We start from the raw sequence: 22,474 nt of genomic DNA on the forward strand, positions 1-22,474 counted from the left end.
AGCTATGATGGCACCCCTGCACTCCAGCCTGGGCAACAGAGTGAGATCCTGTCTCTTAAAAAAAAAAAAAAAAAGATGTGGTCCAGAATTAGGTATAATACATTTGGAGCCATTTCAGCAGTGTAAGCAGAGGAAGAAAATGAAGCCCCTGCTGAAGTCAGGTGAGGTATTCACTTCTAGCTCTGGAAGAAAGGGTAAGAGACTATGGTTTTCATAACAGGCTCTATAGTCACATAGAGATTTTATAAAATTGACATCAGAAGATTCTAGAAGTAGCATTATTCTTCAAGCTTGTTGCTTTACAAGAGAAGAACCAATGGGACACGGGTTCAACATATAAATTCTCTGAATATGTAATGAAAAGGCAATTGCCCAAGGGAACTTACACTGGCCTGGGATTAGGATACTTGTATTTTAGCCCTATATCTGCCACTAAATTCCTATGGAAACTTGGGAAAGTCATTATACTTCTACACATCTCAATTTCCGCATCTGTAAAGGTTTTATTAAAAGTATGCTATTTATCTCAAATTATTCCAATTAAAGACAAAGAAACACCAATAACCTCTAGAATAATTTCAAAAGTAGATGAGTATTATTATACAGAAGTATATTGTAAACATCTTAAGAAGATTTAAACCCAAAGTATGTTTGCATTCAAAAGTCATTATGTACATTCTAAGAAGTTTATTACCTGATTTGAGAAAGTGTATGGTCTAATTTCTTCCACAGAGATGACATTATTACTGGGACATCATTTGATGTTTCTAAATCATAAGAGGAAAAAGTTCTCTTAATAAACACAGCTGAAGAAAATTCATCATTCATTTTCAACAAAGACATAGAAAATCACAGAAAAAATTTGTCTCTCGATTGGTGACATGTTGGGAACTGAGAAACAAAGCTATTTTGCAAAATGGCCTGAAAATCTATAATGAGGCTGCTTTTTTCTCTCAAGCCATTGGGTATCAGATACATCAAGAGTGAAAATGGACATCTGTAAAATCTCTGGTTGTTTTTAGGCCAATAATTTTATATCTTCTTTGTATTAAAAAAAGGACAAACTATTTTTTGGATCTTTGTTCTGCTATTACATGACAGTTGAAAGTGAATTAAAATAATTTGCTTTATAATAAATAATTATCATAAAGGTTATGCTAATTCCTTTTGAATGTGGAAATTTAATCCTCAATTTCCTTATATTTAAAAATTGAGTCTAAACAATCAATACCTCTCACTGGGCTATTCTAAAGACTAAATAAGGTAAAACATATGAAAGCACCTAGCACAATGTTTGTACATAGACATTTAAAAAATGTTAAGCTTTTCTTTTACGTTATCGTTTGATGATAATTATTTTATTAATGTTTTAAGCTATGTAAAAAATCAATATTAGAGAATAAAATCGTCGGAACTTTTCCCTCTAAAACATAACTAATTTACGTAAGTATTATTTTATATTCTGGTAACTATAAGCCAGGATTTTATGATTAGCCACTGTGTTCACACTTAGACTACACAGAAGTTAAAATGTCAGTTTAAAACTTTATAACACATAGCAATGACTGTTTATCAGTGTAGATAACTCAGAGTTAAGAGTGATATTTTACATATTTTTAAAAGATTATTGGTTATATTTGCTAACATTAAGATTTTTGCAATTAATGTATCACTCAATATAAACACAAACGAATTAGATGTTTCCCAGTAAAATTTATCTCATCATAACTGGACAATTTTCTCAAGGCTTTTATGAGATATTAACACATTGACTGCCATGTGAGTGAGTTGTAGTTAACTCAGGCTAGTTTTGAGCCCAGAACCCTGCAGTTGGTTTGTGAAAATCTTACTTGTTGATGTTCTTATTGTTACAATTAATATTGACAATTTAATTCTAAAAATGTAGATTGTGTTGCATATCATTCATGCACAGAAAATAAAAAATAAATTAGAAAGGATCATTTTGTTTTAATAACATACGGGGGCCATGGAGAAAAAATTTTTTTTCTAGTGTGGCAAACAATGTGTTAATATCCTTTAAAAGTTATTTCTAATTAAAACAAGTAGATAAATGCTATATAAAACTATCAGAAAAAAAAATATCTGAACCTGAATTCTTACCTTTTGTTTTCATAGCTACATATTCATTCAAAATTGTTGTCAAGTTTTTTCCAAATAAGGACTGAAAGGAAAAAGATCAAGCATTACCAAAATCATAATATACTATCAATAATTTCCCACCAGGAAACATTCTACCATTCAAAAGTTCACAAAAGGTCTGATTGAGGAATGGGTAAAGGTCTGATGAGGAAAGGGTAAAGAAGGAAGTCCTCAAAAATGAAAATAGTCACTGAAGTTAGGGGTTGCCTCAAAGCTTCTAAGGGTGAAGAATCTTGCCAGTTTGACTAGGACATTATGACTACTTATTTTTTTACATAAGACGGTCCTTGAGCTGAAAAGTAGTTTTAAGATGAGAGGCAGGGATCCAGTCATAAAACTATTTAAAACCAAAAACGACCTCGTCTTAATCTGCCTTGGCTATCCTGAAAGTCATGTGAACCTGCCAAAGAACAAAGTAAAAAAATCAAATCAGAGATATCCTTCCCAAAGGATCAGTACGTTTGTGTTCTCACTTCTATCATCTCATCAACCCACCCTTCGCTTGCCCTCCAAGCCCCACCATTCCCACTGTGACACAAGGGCAGGTGTCAAGTTTGAAGTCATATAATAGGAAAGAACAAGGATTCTGGAACAGAAAGTGGTGGTTTCAAATTCAGCACTTACTACATGTGTCACAGATCACATAAATTAGAAGACTCACTTCATATTTACAAAATGGATATATTAATTCTCAATTCATAGAATCTTTTGTTGTGAAGATTACATGAGGATGCAATATGTAGACACATTAGGTGATTAGTTCCCTTTCCCTCCCGAACTTTCACAAATGATTTAATTTGTTCTTTTTTGAGACAGTCTGGCTCTGTCACCTTGGCTAGAGTGCAGTGGCGTCATCATAGCTCACTGCAACCTCAGACTCCTGGGCTCAAGGGATCCTCCAGTCTCAGCCTTCAGAGTAGCTGGGACTACAGGTGCACGCCACCATGCTAATTTTTTTTCTGTTTTTAGTAGAGACAGGGTCTGGCTCTTGCTCAGGCTGGTCCTGAACTCCTGACCTCAAGCCATCCTCCCACCTTGGCTTTCTAAAGTATTAGGATTACAGGCATGAGCCACTGCCTGGCCCTCCCACCTCTGCCTCCTGAGTAGCTAGGACTACAGGCACGAATCACCACACACGGCTAATTTTTAAATTTTTTTGTAGAAATGGGGGTCTTGCTCTATTGTCCAGGCTGGTCTCATAACTCCTGGTCTCAAGCAACCCTCCCACCTCAGCCTCCAAAAGTGGTGGGATTATAGGCACCAGCCACCACATCTGGTCTTATTTATTTTTTCCCATATATTAATAAATATATAATATATATATTTATTTTATTCTTAGGCTTATAATACAATAATATTATTCATTTTGCTATTTAAATTGTTCCTGCTTTAGCCATTGAGAACTCTTTCATGTAGGCTCCTGCGTCCTTTTCTTTTATACCCCCATTCTTTTTTTTAGAACTTCATTTGCTACACAATGTTTTCAATTCATCATGTATTCTCTCCAAGGAGCCCTGGAGCCAAGATCCAGGTGCTAGGTATTGTTGCTTCTTGAGTATCTCTGCTTCTGGGCATTCTCAGCAGACAGTTACACACACACACACACACACACACACACAAATCCACATATTAAAAAAAAAAATCTATATTTTTATATGTGTCTGCATACACATTAAAATAACCAAAACTTCATAACAGTTCAGATTACAATCCAACACCACAGGTTTCATTATTATGCTTATTTGTATCTTCTTTCTCACAGTGAGAAATCTAGCTCCCAATATCTACAATTTATTATTTGTTCAGAATTGCTAATTTAGAAGAAATCAGGTTTCATTTAATATTCATCCATGTTCTTGTGTGAATCAATAGAATGTTGCTTTTTATTGCTGAGTAGTATTGCTTTGTATGACTATACCAATTTATTCATTCACTTGCTTAAAGACATCTTGGTTGTTTTCTGTTTTTGACTACTATGAGCAAACATCAGTGTGCAGGTTTTTGTGTGAATGTAAGTTTTTCAATTGACTAATCAGTAATATTATATTACTAATATTAGTGCTGGGTCACGTGGGGAGTATATGCCTAATTTTATAAGCAACTGCCGAACTGTTTTTGAAAGCAGCTGTATGATTTTACATTCTCATCAGCAATGAACAGAGTTCCTGCTGCTCTGCATCCTTGCCACCAAAGACTTGTCAGTTTTTCTTCTTCTTTTTTTTTATTATTAGTAGAGATGGGGTCTCACTCTTGCTCAAGCTGGTCTTGAAGTCCTGAGCTCAAGTGATCCTCACGCCTCAGCCTCAGAGAGTGCTAGGATTATAGGCATGAGCCACCGCACCTGACCTAAAGACTTCTCAGTTTTTAAACTGTTTTATTAGCCATTCTAACAGGTAGGTATTGGTATCTCATTGGGGTGTTAATTTGCAATTTCCTAATGACTAATGATGTGGAGGGTCTTTTCATATGCTTATTGCCATCTCTGTATTTTCTTTGGCAAAGCTGTCTTCAGATCTGTCCATTTTTTTTGTTTGAATTTTAAGAGTTCTTTGTTTATTCTGGGTATAAGTCTTTTATGAGATATAGAAGCTGCAAATATTTTTCACCCAGCCTGTGGCTTATCATTCTTTCAATGTGCCTCTTGTGAAGCAGAAATTTTTAATTTTTATAAAGTTGAATTTGTCTAATTTTTTCTTTTATAGTTCATGTTTTTGGTGTCACATATAACACATTTCGAAACTCAAGGTCATACAAATTTTCCCATATGTTTTCATCTAGAAGTCTCAAAGTCCTACATTTTATATTCTGGTCTATGACCCATTTTGGTTAATCTTTGTATTGGGTATGAGGTAAGTGTAGAGGTTCTTTTTCTGCATATGGATGTCTAATTGTTCCAGCACCATTTGTTGATAAGACTATCTTTTCTTCATTGAATTGTCTTTTCACCTTTGTCAAAAATCACTTGTGTGGGTCTTTGTCTGGACTTTCTATTCTATTCCACTGATCTATGTGCCCAGTCTACCACCAATGACCCTTAATCTTTATTACTGTAGCTTTTTAGTAAGTCTTGAAACCAGGTAATATGAATCCTCCAACTTGTTCTTTTTCAGAATGGTTTTGGCTATTTTAGTTCCTTTTCTGCATAAAATTTAGAATTCAGCTTGATGTTACCTATAAAAATGATTGTGGGAATTTTGATTGTGAAAAATCTATAAATCAAATTAGGGAGAAGTGACACTTTAACACTATTGAGTCTCTCAATCCATGCACACAGTATCTTCTTCCTTTTATTATATTAAGGCCTTAGATTTCTTTCATGTAATTTTGAGCATACAGATTCCACACATATTTTGTTAGATTACCTAAGCATTTTGTTTGTTGCTATAATAAATTAAAAAAAAAAACTTCAAATTCCAATTGTTCACTGTAGGTATAAAGAAATAACAATGGATTTGTGTATGTTTTGTATCCTATGACCTTGCTAAATTTTAGTTTTATAGATTCTTTTAGGTTTCCTACACAATAATATTATTTGTGATAGTTGAAATGTCTTTAAGGAGCCATATTTAACATATTAATAAAATGACAAACACTGTGTAGAATAATGTAGCTCTGGAATGTATCCATTATATACCAAATGATGATCTGTTGGTCTAGTGATATTTATAAAAGGTGACAACAGATACCAAAATGCAGCCACATATAGGTCAAGAAGTTAAAAACAGAAAAAAAAGAGTTCTGAGACAGCAGCAGTGACACTGATCATAAATGAGGGTATCATTTTGAAACTCATTCTGAGGCAAGATTGTAATTCACTTAATAGCTTTGGCATAGATGTGTAAAAAGAACAGCTGGCCTTCTTTGGTTCTTATCAGTCATGCATGAATACAAACCATCAAATTTCTGTCAATTTCAATTTTTTGCTGATAAGCTAATTTTAAGACAATGTTTAGAGTCCCTTGTGTTGGTTGATGGTGAAGTATTTCCCTTAAGGAACCAGTAACTCACCAGTAAGCAGGCTGGGATAAAACCTTCATCTGTACAGTGTTCTGCATATTCCTTTAAGTCTGAACTTTCCAAAATAAAAGTCTGGCAGGTAGAAGTGAGGTTTTCTTGCTGTAAGTAACCTAAATGAAAAAATAAAAGTTTAGGTACTTACAATAAATCCTACACTTTTGGTAAAACTTCTACTGAAAATGCCACAGCAGTACCAATATCACAATTGGAGCTTCAGACAGAACATTCTAGTACTCTGCAGCCTTGCCCAGAAACACCAAGTTTTGCTGCAATACAAAGTGTAATTCACAGAACAGGTGGCCCCTCCACAGGAAATAATTCTAGGTAAACTAGTAAAATAAGGTATTTGACAAAGTACAATTATTTCACAGTGGTGTTTACAGGAAAACCAAAAAAGAAGTGATAAATAAGTATGTTCCTCTACTTCATAACTTCCATATTGACTAGGTCAGTAGATGGTATAAATTCACTTACCGGATTATCAAAAAATTATATCCTAATAATGCTGCGTTTTATTTGTACATTTTACTTATTTGCCTAATGATTAACAACAACAAAAAAATGAACAGAAGACCTCTGCATGAAAGGTCAGAAAGGAACTACTTTGATTCTTAATTTATGCCCTTTGGGAATCAAAGCATTACTAACTCCAACAAGAACCATAACCTCAAAAGTGGAGACTAAGGTAGTGTTGTCAAATGCTTGGCTGAATTAAAGCATGCCCCAATGCATACACAAATCCCCTTGGTCAACAATGGGAGAGTTATTAGCTCTCAGCTTTAAGGAAATCAATGTCCAATCATATAATATAAACTCTTCACAGAATATAGACTTTATAGAATTAGTTCAGCAAACTCACCAAACAAACAGCAACAGCTAAAACAACAACAAACAAAAGGGAAGAAGGAGAATCTGATTATAAGAGTTGTTGTCACATTACATTATTTAAAACATTCAATTTTCTACAAAAAAGTATGAGACATGCAGAGAAATAAGAAAGTATGGCTCATACACAATAAAAAACAAACAAACAAACAAAAACAGTCAAGGAAAAAACATGTCAAGGAAATCCAGACACTGAAATTAAGACTTACATGAGCCGTTGTTAAATAAGTTCAGAGAACCAAAGGAAACCATGCTTAGGAAGTTATAGGAACAATGTCTCACTAAATAGAAAATACCAATAAGGAAATATAGTCATGTATCATTTGACCAGGACACATTCTGAGAAATGCATTGTTAGGCAATTTTGTGGTTGTGCAAACCTCACAGAGTGCAGTTATACAAACCTAAATGGTATAGCCTACTGCATACCTAGGTTATGTGGTGTAGCCTATTGCTCCTAGACTACAAATCTATATATGTTACTGTACTGACTACTACTGTGACATGATGGTAAATATTTGTGTATCTAAACATATCTAAACATAGAAAAGGTATAGTAAAAAGATAATCTTATGGCACCATCATTGTATTAAATATATGTGGTCTGTCATTGACCAAAACGTCTATACGTGTCGCATGACTGTAGATACTATAAGAAAGAATCAAATGGGAATTCTGGACTTCAAAAGTATAATAACTGAAATGAAAAATTCACTAGAGGGGGCTCAATAGCAGATTTTAGGAGATAAAAGAAAGAAGAGTATGTTCAGAGGAACAGAAACAAAAAAAAAAAGAATGTTGAAAAATGATCAGTCTCAGAGACTGGTAGGACACCATCAAGTGTACCAACATAAGCATAATGGAAATCTCATGATGAGAGAAGTGACAGAAAGAAGCAGAAAGAATATTTGAAGATATCATGTCCCAAAACTTCCTAAATTTGAGGAAAAACATTAATTTACACATCCAGGAAGCTCAACAATTTCCAAGTAGGATAAACTCAAAGAGATCCATACCTAGACACATCATAATCAAGCTGTGAAAAGACAAAAGAAAATCTTGAAAGCAGCAAGAGAAACGGCTCATCTAAGATTAATAGCTGATTTCTCATCAGAAACCACAGAGGCCAGAGGCAATGAGATGATATTCAAAGACCTAATATTCAAAAAAAAAGGGTCAACCAAGAATTCTGTATCCAGAAGCCTCTCCAGCAAAAATGAAGAAATTAACTTATTCCCAGATAAGCAAAACAGAGAGAATTTGTTGCTAGCAGATTTGCCCTGTCAGAAATACTAAAGGGGAAGCCCTTAAGGCTAAAATGAAAGCATACTGGAAAATAACCACACTATTACACAGGTAAATATAAAATAGTATAAATGTTTTTTTGGCATGTAACTTTTTCTCTCTGCTTAGAAATACAACTGCATGCAAAAATAATTATAAAGCTGGCTTAATGGGTATATAATGTATGAAGACGTAATTTATATGACCTTGATCTTAAAAAGGATGGGGAAGAGAAGCTATACAGGGTCCAAGTTTTTATATACTATTAAAATTAAATTGGTATTACTCTAAATAAGATTTTTTTTTTTTTATTTTATTTTTTAGAAACAAGGTCTTGCTTTGTCACCCAGGTTGGAGTACAATGGTGCAATCATAGTTCACTATAACCTTAAACTCCTGGGTTTGAGTGATCCTTCTGCCTTGGCCTCCCAAAGCGCTGGGCTTAGAGGCATGAGCCATCGCACCCAGCCTAAATAAAATTGTTTTAACTTAAGAAGTAAATTGTAACCCAAAGGACAATCACTATGAAAATAACAGAAAAATAAAAAATATTAATATAAGAGAAACAACAAATTGAATCAAAATAGTAAATTGAAAATACTTATTTAACACAAAATAAGCAGTAATAAAGAGACAGAATAACTAAGACATACAGAAAACAGCTAAATGGTAGATACAATTCATCCCTTATCAGTAATTCCATTAAATTTTAATGGATTAAACATTCCAGTAAAAAAGTAGAGATTGAGAGAATAGGAAAAACCATGATCCAACCATATGTCATGAACAAGGAACACTTTAGATTCAAAGACACAAACAGGTTGAAAGTAAATGATAGAAAAGATACATCCTCTAGTCAGTAATCAAATGAGTCCTGAAGATGTTAAATATAGGTTGAGTATCCCTTATCCAAAATGCTTGGGACCAGACATGTTTCAGATTTTGGTTGGTTTTTTTTTTTTTCCTCTGGACTTTAGAATATTTGTATTATACTTACTCCTAATAGTTGAATATCCCTAATCTAAGCATTTCCCAATGAGCATCATATGAGCAGTCAAAAGTTTCAGATTTTACAGCATTTCAGATTTAGGATTTTTGAATTAGGGATGCTCAACTTATATTAGAGAAAGTAGACACTAAGACAAATATTGTTACCAGAGACAAAGGTAATAATAAAAGGGCCAATCCATCAAAAAGATAACAATTACAAACATATATGCACCTAACAATGGAACCGAAAAAGCATGAAACAAAAAAATGACAAGTGGAGTGAGAAACAGACAATTCAACAAAAAAGTTGGAGACTTTAATACTTCACTTTCAATAAGTAATAGAACAACTAGGCAGAAGATCAACAGGGAAACAGAAGATATGAACAACAGTGTAAATCAACTATACCTAACACATAATGTTCTATAACATTCAACAACAGCAGAATACACATTTTTCTCTAGTGTCCATGGAACATTTTCCAGGACAGACCATGTATCAGGACATAAAACAACTCTCAATAAATTTAAAAATATTGAAACCATACTGAGTAAGCTCTTTGACCACAGCAAAATTAAATTAGAAATAACATTAGAAAGTGCAGGAAATTCACAAATATGTGGAACTATCACCTACCTAAATAAAAGGGTCAAAGAAGAAATCAAAAGGGAAATTAGAAAATATTTTGAGATAAATGAAAACAAAATCACAACATAGCAAAACTTATGAGATCCACCTAAAGCAATGTACGGTAGAAAATTTATAGCTGTAAACACCTGTATTAAAAAAGCTGAAAAATTTTAAATCAATAACTTAATCTTCCCTCTTAAAAACTAAAAAAAGAACAAAGCAGAAGGAAGAAAGTAATAAATATTAAGTAGAAATAAACTGAGTAAGGAAAAACAGAGAAAAATTAATGAAACCAAAAGTTGGTACTCTGAAAAGATCAACAAAATTGACAAATGTTTAGCCAGACTGACGATGAAAAAGAGAAGACTCAATTACTAAAATCTAGAATGTAAGCCTGGACATTACTAGCAACATTACAGAAATAAATAGAATTGTAAAAGAATGCTATGAACAGCTGTATGCCAACAATTTACAAAATCTAGGTGAAATGGATAATTCCTAGAAAGACACAAAGCTACCAGAACTGACTCAGTAAGAAATAAAAAAATCTGAATAGACCTATACCAAGAGACTGAATTTGTAATAAATTTCTTATAAAGAAAAGCACAAGACCAAATGACCTCCATGGTGAATCCTACAAAACACTGAAAGAGTTAACACCAATCCTTCACAAACTTTTTAAAAAAACAGCACAGAGAAAACGTCCCAATTTATTCTTTGAGGCCAGTTATTACCCTGATACTAAAACCAGAGAAAAACATCACAAGAAAAGAAAACTGTACACCAATATTGTTTATGAGAATGGACATAAAAATGCTCAATAAAATACAAGCAAATCAAATTCAGCAACATATAAAAATGATGATGTACCATGACCATGTGGGATTTTATGTAGGAATGTAAGGTTGGTTGGTTAAAAAAATAAATCACTGTAACATACTATATTAATAGAGTAAAAGACAAAAAACAAATTATCATCTCAATAGGTGGAGAAAAACAATTTGACAAAGTCCAAAACGCTTTCATGATAAAAACACTGGAAATAGAAGGAAATTTTCTCAACCTCATAGAGGTATCTAAGAAAAATCCACAACAAACATCATACTCAATACTTAAAGACTCGATGTTTTCCCCACAAGATCAGGGACAAGACAAGGATGTCTGCTCTTGCCACTTCTATTCAACATTGTATGGAAGTTCTAGCTAGGGCAATTAGGAAAAAAAATTGAAATAAAAAGCATCCAGATTGGAATGTCAGCATCCAAAAAAGTCAAACTACCTGTACTTGCAGATGATATGAGTATTACATAGAAAATCCTAAGGAATCCACCAAAAAATCCCCCAATATCTATTAATACTAATAAATGACTTCAACAAGGTTGCAGGATACAAGATGAATATAAAAAAAAAATCATTTCTATCTACACACTTGCAATGAATAATCAAAAAATTAAATTATTGGCCGGGCGCGGTGGCTCACGCCTGTAATCCTAGCTCTCTGGGAGGCCGAGGTGGGCGGATTGTTTGAGCTCAGGAGTTCGAGACCAGCCTGAGCAAGAGCGAGACCCCGTCTCTACTAAAAATAGAAAGAAATTAATTGGACAACTAAAAATATAGAAAAAATTAGCTGGGCATGGTGGCGCATGCCCATAGTCCCAGCTACTCGGGAGGCTGAGACAGGAGGATCGCTTGAGCCCAGGAGTTTGAGGTTGCTGTGAGCTAGGATGATGCCACGGCACTCTAGCCCGGGCAACAGAGTGAGACTCTGTCTCAAAAAAAAAAATAAATAAAATTAGATTATGAAAACAATTTAAAATAGCATCAAAAGAAATAAAATACTTAGGAAGAAGTTTAATAAAAGTAGTACAAGATTTTAACACTAAAAACTACAGAGAGATTATCATTGAAAGAAATTAAAGACCTAAATCAATGGAAAGACATGTTGTGTTTATGGATCAAAACATTTAATATTATTAAAAAGTCAAGATAGGGGGACAAAATGGCAGACCAAAGATACCACCAGCCAGAGCATCTCTGTAAGATGGAGAAATTTTAGATGAAAGAGAAAAAACAAACAGACAGATAAACACAAATCAGATGAGGGTCTGAAGGAAGGGAGCCCGAACCTATAGGAGACTCCATGGGAAGAGGTTGCGGAGCAGAACTGGAAGCAGAAAGGCATCGGTGAGGATTAAGCCCAGAGAGGCTTGGAGACCAGTGATAAGCATCTAGAAAAAATAATTCTATGCTTTGTATGGAACCAGAGAAGACCCCATATAGCTAAAGCAACCTTAAGCAAAAAGAACAAATTGGAAGGTATAAATTTATCAGATTTCAAGCCATATACCACAAGGCTATGGTAACCAAAACAACGTGGTACTGGCACAAGAACAGAGACATAGACCAATGGAACAGGACTGAGAACACAGATATAAAACTATCCTAATATAGCCATCTGATCTTTGACAAAGCAGACAGAAATACACTGGGGAAAAGAATCCCTATTCAATAAATGGTGCTGGGAACATTAGATAGCCACATGTAGACTGAAACAGAATCCACGCCTCTCACTTCTCACAAAAATCAACTCACGATGGGTAACAGACTTAAACCTCAGGCATGAAACTGTAAGAATTCTAGAAGAAAATGTTGAAAAAACTCTTATAGACATCAGCCTAGGCAAAGAATTTATGAAGAGGATCCCAAAAGCAATCACAGCATCAACAAAAATAATTAAATGGGACCTGATCAAACTAAAAAGCATGTGCACAGCCAAAGAAACTATCAGGAGAACAGACAACCTACAGAAAGAGAGAAAATATTTGCATGGTATACATCTGATAAAGGGCCAATAACTAGAATCCATATAGAACTCAAGAATATCACAAAGAAAAAAATCAAACGACCCCATTAAAAAGTGGGCAAAGGACATGAACAGAAACTTTCAAAAGAAGACAAACTAATGGCCAAGAAACATATGCAAAAATGCTCAACATCTCCAATCATCAGGGAAATGCAAATCAAAACCACAATGAGATGTCACTTAACTCCAGTGAGAATGGCTTTTATCAAAAAGTCCCCAACAACAAATGTTGGTGTGGACGCAGAAAGAAAGGAACACTCATACCCTGCTGGTGGGACTGCAAAGTAGTACAACCTCTATGGAAACTAATATGGAGATACCTCGAAGAACTACCATTTGATCCAGCAATCCCACTACTGGGCATCTACCCAAAGGAAAAAAAGACATTCTGTAATAAAGACATCTGCACTCAAATGTTTATAGCAGCACAATTCACAATTGCAAAGATGTGGAAACAACCCAAGTACCCATCAATACAAAACTGGATTAATAAAATGTGGTATATGTATACCATGGAGTACTGTTCAGCCACAAAAAACAACGGTAAACTAACACCTCTTGGATTATCCTGGATGGAGCTGGAGCCCATTCACCTATGTGAAGTATCACAAGAATGGAAAAACAAGCACCACACGTACTCACCATCAAATTGGTATGAATTGATCAACACATATGTGCACACATGGAAGTAACACTCATCAGGTGTCGGGCAAGTGGGAGGAACAAGGAGGGGATGATGGGTAAATTCACACCTAACAGGTGTGGTGTGCTATCTGGAGGATGGGCATGCTTGTAGCTCTGATTCGGGTGGGGCAAAGGCAATATGTGTAACCTAAACGTTTGTACCCGTGTAATATTCTGAAAAAGAAAAAAAAAGTCAATACTGTCAAAATTCACCTACACATTCAACACAATCTCTATCAAAATCTCAACTGCCTTTTGTGCAGAAATTGACAAGTTGACCCTAAAATTCATAATGAAATGCAAAGGATCCAGAATAGCCAACACAATGTTGAAAATGAAGAAAAATTTGAAGCAATCACACTTATCCAGGGGTGGGGAACCTGCGACCTTCCGATTTCAAGATTGCTCTTTTTGAAGCACCAGAGGAGTCAAGAAAAGCTTCGTCTTTCTCTGCTTTAATAAAAGGATTTTTTTCTGTAAGATTTGGATTCAGTCAAAAGGATGCATTCAAGGATTCAGAAGGCCACACGTGGCTCCAAGTCCACAGGTTCCCCTCCAGACATTGATGGTGAACTGATTTTTGAAAAGGGTGGCAGGACAATTCATTGGGAGACAGAATAGTCTTTATAACAACTGTGCTGGAACAACTGCATATCCACATGTGAAAGAAGGAAGTTGGACCTTTACCTCATACCATATCTAAAAATTAACTCGAAGTGGATCAAAGACCTAAATGTGAGAGCTAGAACTATACAACTCTGAAAAGAAAACATGTAAGTCTTTATGACCTGGAATTACGCAATGATTTCTTAGATATGATACCTAAAGCACAAGCAACCAAAGAAGAAATAAACTGAACATCAAAATTTAAAATTTCTGTGCTTCCAAGGACACTACCAAGAAAGTGAAAAGACAAATGACAAAATGGAAGAAAATATCTGCAAATAACATATCTGATGAGAGAATAGAAACAAAACTATAAAAGAACTCATAAGAGAATAAAGAGACAAGTGACCTAATTAAAAAATGCACTAAAGATCTGAGTAGACCTCTCTCCAAAGAAGATAATGCAAATTGCTATCTAGCACATGAAAAGATGCTCAACTTAGTCACTAAGAAAACAAAAAATCAAAGCCACAATCAGATACCAATTCATACCCAGTAGTAGAATCATAAAAGACAGATAGTAATAAATGTTGACAAGGATATGGAGAAGTTGGAAGCCTCAAATATTGCTGGTGGGAATGTAAAATTATGCAACCACTTTGGAAAATCATTTGGCAGGTTCCCAAAAGCAAAACAGAGTTACTATATGACCAAGCAATTCCACTCCTAAGTACATACCCAAGACAACTGAAATCATACATCCAAACAAAACTTGTATATGAATGTTCATAGCAGCATTTTTCGTAACAGTCAAAAAGTGGAGACAACTCAAATGTCTATCAATGAATGGAAAAACAAAATATGGTATACGCATACAATGAAATATTATTCGACCATAAAAAGAAATAAAGTATTAATACCTGCTATGACATGTATTAATCCTGAAAATATTATGGTATGTAAAAGAAGTCAAACACAAAAGGCCAAATATTATATTTCATTTACATGCAATGTCCAGAAAATGAAAATCCAAAGATACAGAAAATAGATTAGTGGTTGGCAGAGTATGGGGAAAGAGGGAAATTGGGAGTGACTGTTAACAGTATGGGTATTTTTTTTGGAGTGATGGAAATGTTCTGAAAGTTGCACATTTGTAAATAAAAGCCACTGAATTTTTTACTTTGTGATGTGAATTTTACCTCAATGAAAAAGTAGAATTCTAAATTTTTCACATCAGATGAGGCTCTACTTGCTTTGCACCCTAATTTCCTCTTCAGCCTTATGTTTTCCATTCTATCACTTCCGGCCAAACTGGTCTTTAGTTCCACAAATATGCAAATGCTCTCATTTCAAGGCCATTATATACTCTATTCCCTTTGCTTGGGCAGCTTATGTTTTCTTAGCCTAGCTAACATCAACTCATTTTTCAGAGTTTAGTATAACTATCACTTCCTCAGAGAACCTTTTTTTGAATCCTTTACATACGACACTTTTATTACCTATAATCCTCATAGGTATTACTTGCCTTTGTAGTACACTCATCTCGGTGCTGGTATAATAGTATTTGTTAGCTCCTAAAGAAAATTATTTGTAGGGTCTTCTCCAACTTTAAAATTATAACGTTCTACTCTTTACCTGGAACTGTATCTTTAACCAGGTCCTACAAGTCAAAAAAACTGAGATAGCCTACAAAGTCATTATGTATGAGGGTTTTAAAGAGGAAAGGGCAAGGACACAGTCATCCCACTTCAGGTAATGCCCTAAGTGCAATTTGGGAATCAACTCACCACTCTCTACTTGTAGTTGATGAGTCAGTTTTCTTATCTTTTGCTAACTAATGTTATGAGGAGAAACAAACAAATATACAAATAGAAAACCAAAGGCATTGTGCTCTGGAGCACAAGAAAGCACTTCAGAACCTGAAGAAATCTTTTATCTCAGATACCACTACTTCGATATTCCCATAACATTGATAATCACACCACAGATGTAAAATTAACTGGATCAAAGATTACACTGCTTTTTTCCCTTTCGTTTTTAGCCTGCCAAAAAATCATTTTTATGATGGCTGGCTTTCTGACAATTATTTGGAATGAGTTAGCTGCACATAGTAAGTGTATATGTATGTGGAAGCATGCCCTGCGATAGAATGGCATTCCATTTAGGGTTGGTTCCCGCTTTGCACCTTGAGCTGCAGGGATAGGCTCTGGCCACCCATCATCTTGAACTGAGATAACTGAGTAATAATCATCTTATATATTTTTATTACTCATTTGTAAATGTATGTATAACTTACACTTATTTCAATGTTTAATATTAGAAGTGTTTTGGTCTTTATTTGGAAGTTTGGTGATGTTTTTGGGACTAGAAATATGCCACAGGAACTTAATTCTTGTTTATATCAATTAGCCTATGATCACATTGGTTTGGTTATGTGATTTCACTTATAGTTGCAGTTTCCAAGAACCTGACAAAAAGTGACGAGTTACTATATATATGACTAACCAGTGATTTGTCCACAAAATGCTTATTTATCATCATTAACACACTAACTGCCCTGTCAGTTGTATTTAATGAATGCTAGTTTTGAGCCCAGGGCCTTATGAAGCATATATAACTCACACTTCATAACTCTTTACCTTGGGAGCCGCGTGGTGTGCAGGCAACTCACATTGCCTTGCTGTAGCATACATGTTACGTGATAGGTGGGCCCCTGGGCAAAACCCTGCAGTTGGTTTGTGAAAATCTTACTTGTTGATGTTCTTATTGTTACAATTGACAATTTAATTCTAAAAATGTGGATTGCGTTGCATATAACTCATGCATAGAAAACAATAAAAAATAACATTTTTCATTAAATTAGAAAGGACTATTTTGTTTTCAAAGTTTTTATTCTATTTTCATAATAAAACACCATGGCTCCAAGGAAAAAATTTTTTTTTCGAATGTGGCAGTCAATGGGTTAAGTATCTGATTGTAAACAATTCTCAGGTAACAGGGGAAATTTTAGGTACGAATTGTTCTGAATCTCAAATGCTACAATTTAAACACAAACTAGGCACCAATCATCTCTTATCACTATAATATAAATGATTACCCTTCAATCAATACTAGTTATTTAATGTTTTCCCCTTTTATTCCTAAAACAACTTCAAAATAAAAGACCTGTATTTTTTGTGTAAACTTACTTAGAAAAGTATTTCAATAGGTAAGAAAGTATGCCTCAGTTTCCTTTTTCTTAACATAATACTGTCTTCAGCCTGCTTTTAAGTGGAAGTAGTAATGAGTAACAAAACAGAATGAAGAGGAAGCACAACCAAAAAGGAGAAGGAAAGAAAAAATTCAAACTATATCACGGGTATTTAAATTTTAGGAATTGAGATGCCAAGAGTCTTCTATTTGAAGAGATGGAAAGATAAAAAGAAGAGGAGCCTGAAGAAAGCAAAAGACAGTAAAGCCCCTCTGTGAAAATATCTTCTTCACATATTCTATTTAATCTCTAGAATTACTAGTGATTTAATGACCTTTAAAAATATAAAGAATCCTTAGGAAGACTTACCTTACAGTGCCTTATATTATTAAATCCACAAATGACAGAGGTAAAATCTCTGTCTATAAAGTTACTAGGAGACAAGATACACACACAAATTAACTGTAATGCAAAAGCAAAGGTGGTAAGAAAATAGGATGGACTTATTTCATGGGAAGAGACGAGCTAGGGAAATTACTACAAGGCTTGAGGGAAATTATGCCATGTTTGAAGGAGGAGGAGACCTCAAATCCATTCTTCACCCTTCCCCTACTCTGTACTGTAGGACATAAAGCCTGAATCTATACAGGCACTGTTTTCCAGGATCCTGTCAGCGGGCTTCTGTCTGGGTTCAGTAAATGGGAAGCACTAGTGGGAGACTGGAGGGCAGGAGGAAGAAGCCATGTTTTTTTCTCCTATTCCCTCTCTGTCTCAGTAGAATCTCCTCTATAACTACGGCTCTCTCATCAGACAAGTCTACCTTCTATCTTCTACACAGTCAACCCAGCCTCTGGGTTGCTTTGTCTCTCATTCTTCTGACTAGTGTAGTGATCTCTGAGTTGTCTCATGTAAGCTTTTTGGCTTCCTAGCTTTTCTAGCACCTGTGCAACCAATGCTCTCATTACATTCTTCCACGTTAAATACTCAGATTGGTTTCTGTTTTTCTGAATGGATGCTGACTCATACAGATGGTAACAAACCTATTTAGGAAAACCTTTATCGATAGTTTCAGGGGCTACCAGAACTCTTGAAGCTTGTCCATTAATCCGTAATTAAATAGTTAACAGGACAAAAATGCAAGTTGGGGAAGATGAAAAAGTTCTAGAGGTAAGGGTGGTGATGGATGCAGAATAATGTGAATGTATTTAATGCCATAGAACTCTTTTTTTAACTCATTGTTTTAAGCTTAAAAAGCTATACATTTAAAAATGGCTAAAATAGTGAATTTTGTTATGTATATTTTACCAAGAAAGGGGTAAGTACACACATAGCTACAATAAGACATGATAAGGATATAACAGAAGTACAATGCTATGGGAACATTTAAGAAGGAGTACTTGCTGAAAGAGGTTTCAGAGGTCATATTTGATCCCAAATTGAATATAAGTGTACTAGGAAGACAAGAAGCAGAATACACAAGATTCCAGAAACTTCAAGTAGTTTGGTAGGCTTGCACCATGGGGCAGATGTTACGAAGTTGAGATTAAGCAGGAGAGGTAGGTAGGATCAGTTCCATAGAGCACCTTATATGATAAAAACTGAACTGGTGGGCCAGAAGCAATAAACAATGCTTTGATGCCTGCTCTGTACAATATCTGTAAAAATTTCAGCAAGGCAACAGTTGGCTGTAGCTGAGCAGCAAGGGCTGTTTAGGTGTAGTAGTGAGGTAAAAAAAAAGCCACACTGAAGTATCCTGAAGAATAAAAGGCAGCTGAAGAAGAACAATTAAGTGTAATTCATTGTTGTTTTAATAAATCTTGTCAAAGGATGATGCAGAGCATTAGACAGAATGTGAGGTGGGGGTCCAGGAAAGTGTTTGTGTGTGTGTGTTTAAGCGTAAAAAGCTAATTATTTGAACATTAAGGGGAGAAAATTTATTTCTCTCTTATGCTTAGCAATTGGCACAGTGTTTGGAACATATTAGGCAAAGATTTGCTGAAAAAAACATAAGGAAAAGGGGCCAAGAAGAGAGAGACTGAAGATGGGGAGGGGTTACTAATAGGAGAATCATGATCAAATAATAAAATTATTGATATAAGATATATATGAGATATATAAGATATGTAATGATCAACAAAAGAGCAGTGAGCGTGGGGAGGCTTTTTTTGTATTGTATACTCTTGTACAACTCGAAATTTAGTAAGTGAACATTTATTTCAACTCTTAGACTACAAGATTTGGTGTGAATGCTTTAGGAAGATTTGTAACAGTAAATAAGATGAATTACAAGGAAGACTATAGGGGAAGCCATGACAAAAGTCAGAAAGAAGTAACGGGACGCGTACTGCCAGGATTAGTGGCAGTGAAACTGGAATGTGAATGATAATGAAGATTTTTAGGATAAGAAAACAGTGACTCTGGAGTTTTTAATACATTAAAAGTAGTAAGTCAAGCGGAGCAGCTGGTTTGTGGAGAAAGAACACTCACAAATTGGTGTGAATTATTCCAATTAGAATATCATATTGCTTTCCTAATAACTTTCTTAACTGGGGCTGATTTTGCCCTCCAGGGAAAATACTGGCAATATCTAGGGATATTTTTCGTTGTCACACTGGGCAGGGGGTAAGTAGAGGAGTGTCCTACTGGCATCTAGAGGACAGAGGACAAGGATGCTGCTAAACATTCCACAATATTTGAGCACCTAATACTCCCTATAATAAAGAATTATACAGCCTAAAATGTCAATAGTACTGATGCTGAGAAACCATGTGACTATGGTTACTGAAACTCAACTGGATTACTAAACTCCCAAAACTCAAAATTCTTAAGCAAATATGCATGGAGGAAAAAATAAAGTATGTCACTATATACTGTGAGAGTCTACTTTTGATTGGTTTACATACGAGTCTAATAAATAGAACAATTATAAGATACAGATGTTGGTTAACTGCTGATACTCAATTCCGAAAAAGCAGGCAAAAGATTAACCAAACATTAATGAAACATTAGTTTAAGCTTAAGTCATTAGTTTCTTCACAAATGGATGGCGGAACTATTTCCCTCTAACGTTTCCTGCAAAATGTGCTTATCAAGAGCCCTGCACAAACACCATTATAGCGCTGGCCATTTAAAAGAGGCATAAGAAAAATGGGTTTTCCAAACAATAAAGTAATGGTAGCAATGGATGCGGATATTATAGGAGGTTTCATCACAGATGTTTACCATTTACTTTTAGGGATGTCGCATATGATGTCTGTAAGTCACTGGCTCGGGTTTAGAGCTTTACGTGGCTTTTGTTCCCAGCAATACAATCTTCTTTATTCTTCCCGGGGACAAACAACAACAAAACCCGTCTCCCACGCTGACAATACACCCTGCCAGACAAGTGGCCCACGAACCAACCCTCTTCAAGTAGAGGAAAAACTAACCAGGGCTAGAAAGTATTCAAATGAAAGGCATTTCTCCCTAAATGTTTTTTGCTAATCAAACGAATAGGAATTGCTGTTTTAAAATATGCAACTGGCATTTCAAACCTCTACACTGAAGGAAGTACTACGAGGAGGATGGAGAAGGAAGATCACCCCCACCAGTCCCAAATTCGTAGTTCTAAGGGCGGGTTATGAGAAGGGCGTCAGGAAGGTCTTTCTACAAAGCTGAGTGGCTGGGGAAGTCCTAATTTGTCCTTTTGGTCCCAGCACTGGCAAGAGAAAGTGCGCATACGGTTGAAGAACACACACTCCGTCCGTCATGTAGATAACTCTCTTTCAGGGGTCCCAATTAAGTACGCAGGCCTGACTTGCCCTCTGAATCCGGGCCCCAGGTGTTCCATCCGGAGCTTCTCTTTGGCCCTCCCCTCGCCACGCAGCCTCTGAGGAGAGGAGCATCCACATACAAAGAGGCTTAAACTGCCCAGAGCCTCCAAGAGACGAAGAATTACCGCCAGTCTGAACTTGTAAGCGGGGAGGCAAACCCCTAAAGCTTCCCCACCTAGGGGAAACCTTTGGCTCCAAAGGTCCTTCCGTTCTGTTTAGGCTGATCCAATAACCCTACCTCCCGTGTCCGCACTTACCCAATACCAGCCGGGCTACGTCCGAGGGTAACAACATGATCGAAACCGCAGAAGGAGTCACAATAAGAAACGAGACTCAGGTAAAAGCCAACACAGCGACAGCTCCTGAGCCGCATCTCCCGGTTCCAGTGGCGGCACTGAACCCGCGGCAATTTGTCCCGCCTCTTTCGTTCCACGCCAGCCAATGGCTTCCGCGGGAGAAAGAAAGGCGCCGAAATGAAACCCGCCTCCGCTCGCCTTGGAACTGTCGTCATTTCCGTCCTCAGCGTCGGAGGGGTGGGGCCGAGGAGGCGTAGGAGGCGGGGTGCGAGCTCCGGAGCCCCAGGGTCAGCCTCAAAAGCAAGGTCGCTCGCCATTGGTGGGCAGGGCGCAGGCGCGCTTCCTCAGATGAGTCGAGTGTTTCGGGCGAGCGAGTGTTTTGAGCCGAGGAGACTGAGTGATACTTGGCGCGCATGGGCATACTGCTCCGCAGCTGCTCTGCCTTACTTCTTCCTCCCAAGGCCGACGCCGAGCCGTGACGCTTGGTTTGAACCGGAAGCGGGAATAGGTGCGTGACTGACAGGGTTCTGAAGCTCCGGCCTTCGGAGAAGGCGAGAGGAACGGGAATTTGGACTGCCGCCACCGCCGCCTCCAGAGATCCCACTTACGCCGTCCAAGTGCAACGGTAGGGGAGCGGAACCCTACAGTGGCTTCTGCTTTGGACAGTTCAGTCGTGTGCGACCCAGTCTGTCCTTGTCCCCAGATGCCCAATCTAACGCATTCCTCCATAGCGGCCCTTGACTCCTCTCTTCACTCCCTTCTTTCCCGGTCGCCGATCCTCTTCGCCCTCTCCTGTCCTCTCTCCAAGTCCGTAGCGGACTTAGCCAATGACTTCCGTCTTGTAAATGCCCCGAATTGAACCTTCCCTCCCACGCGTCCCTTTCTCCTGTCACCTTAGGGTTCAGATTTATCTGGGCGACTTGACTAGTCATCTTTTGATCTGTCTCTCCTAATTAGTACTTTTAGTCAGCGAGCATTTATTGAGATTTAAACTACAGCCTCATGGTTAAGAGCATGGGCTCTGGAAACAGGGTTCGAATTCTGATTGTTACCTGTG

At 36.5% G+C, this 22,474-nt stretch overlaps 1 protein-coding gene across 1 annotated transcript in view; it reads right to left on the reverse strand.

Annotated features, from left to right (window-relative positions):
- Positions 1–21,517, reverse strand: part of NPAT (nuclear protein, ataxia-telangiectasia locus) — a 45,657-nt gene extending 24,140 nt beyond the window's left edge. The window contains exons 1-4 of the mRNA XM_012659237.1: positions 21,379–21,517; positions 6,169–6,287; positions 2,122–2,182; positions 695–767 (exon numbers count right to left, since the gene is read on the reverse strand). Of these exons, the coding sequence (XP_012514691.1) occupies positions 695–767; positions 2,122–2,182; positions 6,169–6,287; positions 21,379–21,415 (290 nt within the window). The 5' untranslated portion in view covers positions 21,416–21,517. The remainder of the gene's footprint in view (positions 1–694; positions 768–2,121; positions 2,183–6,168; positions 6,288–21,378) is intronic.
- Between the last annotated feature and the right edge of the window lie 957 nt (positions 21,518–22,474).

The sequence above is a fragment of the Propithecus coquereli genome, unplaced genomic scaffold, assembly GCF_000956105.1.
Source record: "Propithecus coquereli isolate 6110/MARCELLA unplaced genomic scaffold, Pcoq_1.0 Scaffold6, whole genome shotgun sequence".
In the NCBI taxonomy this organism is placed as follows: Eukaryota; Metazoa; Chordata; class Mammalia; order Primates; family Indriidae; genus Propithecus; species Propithecus coquereli.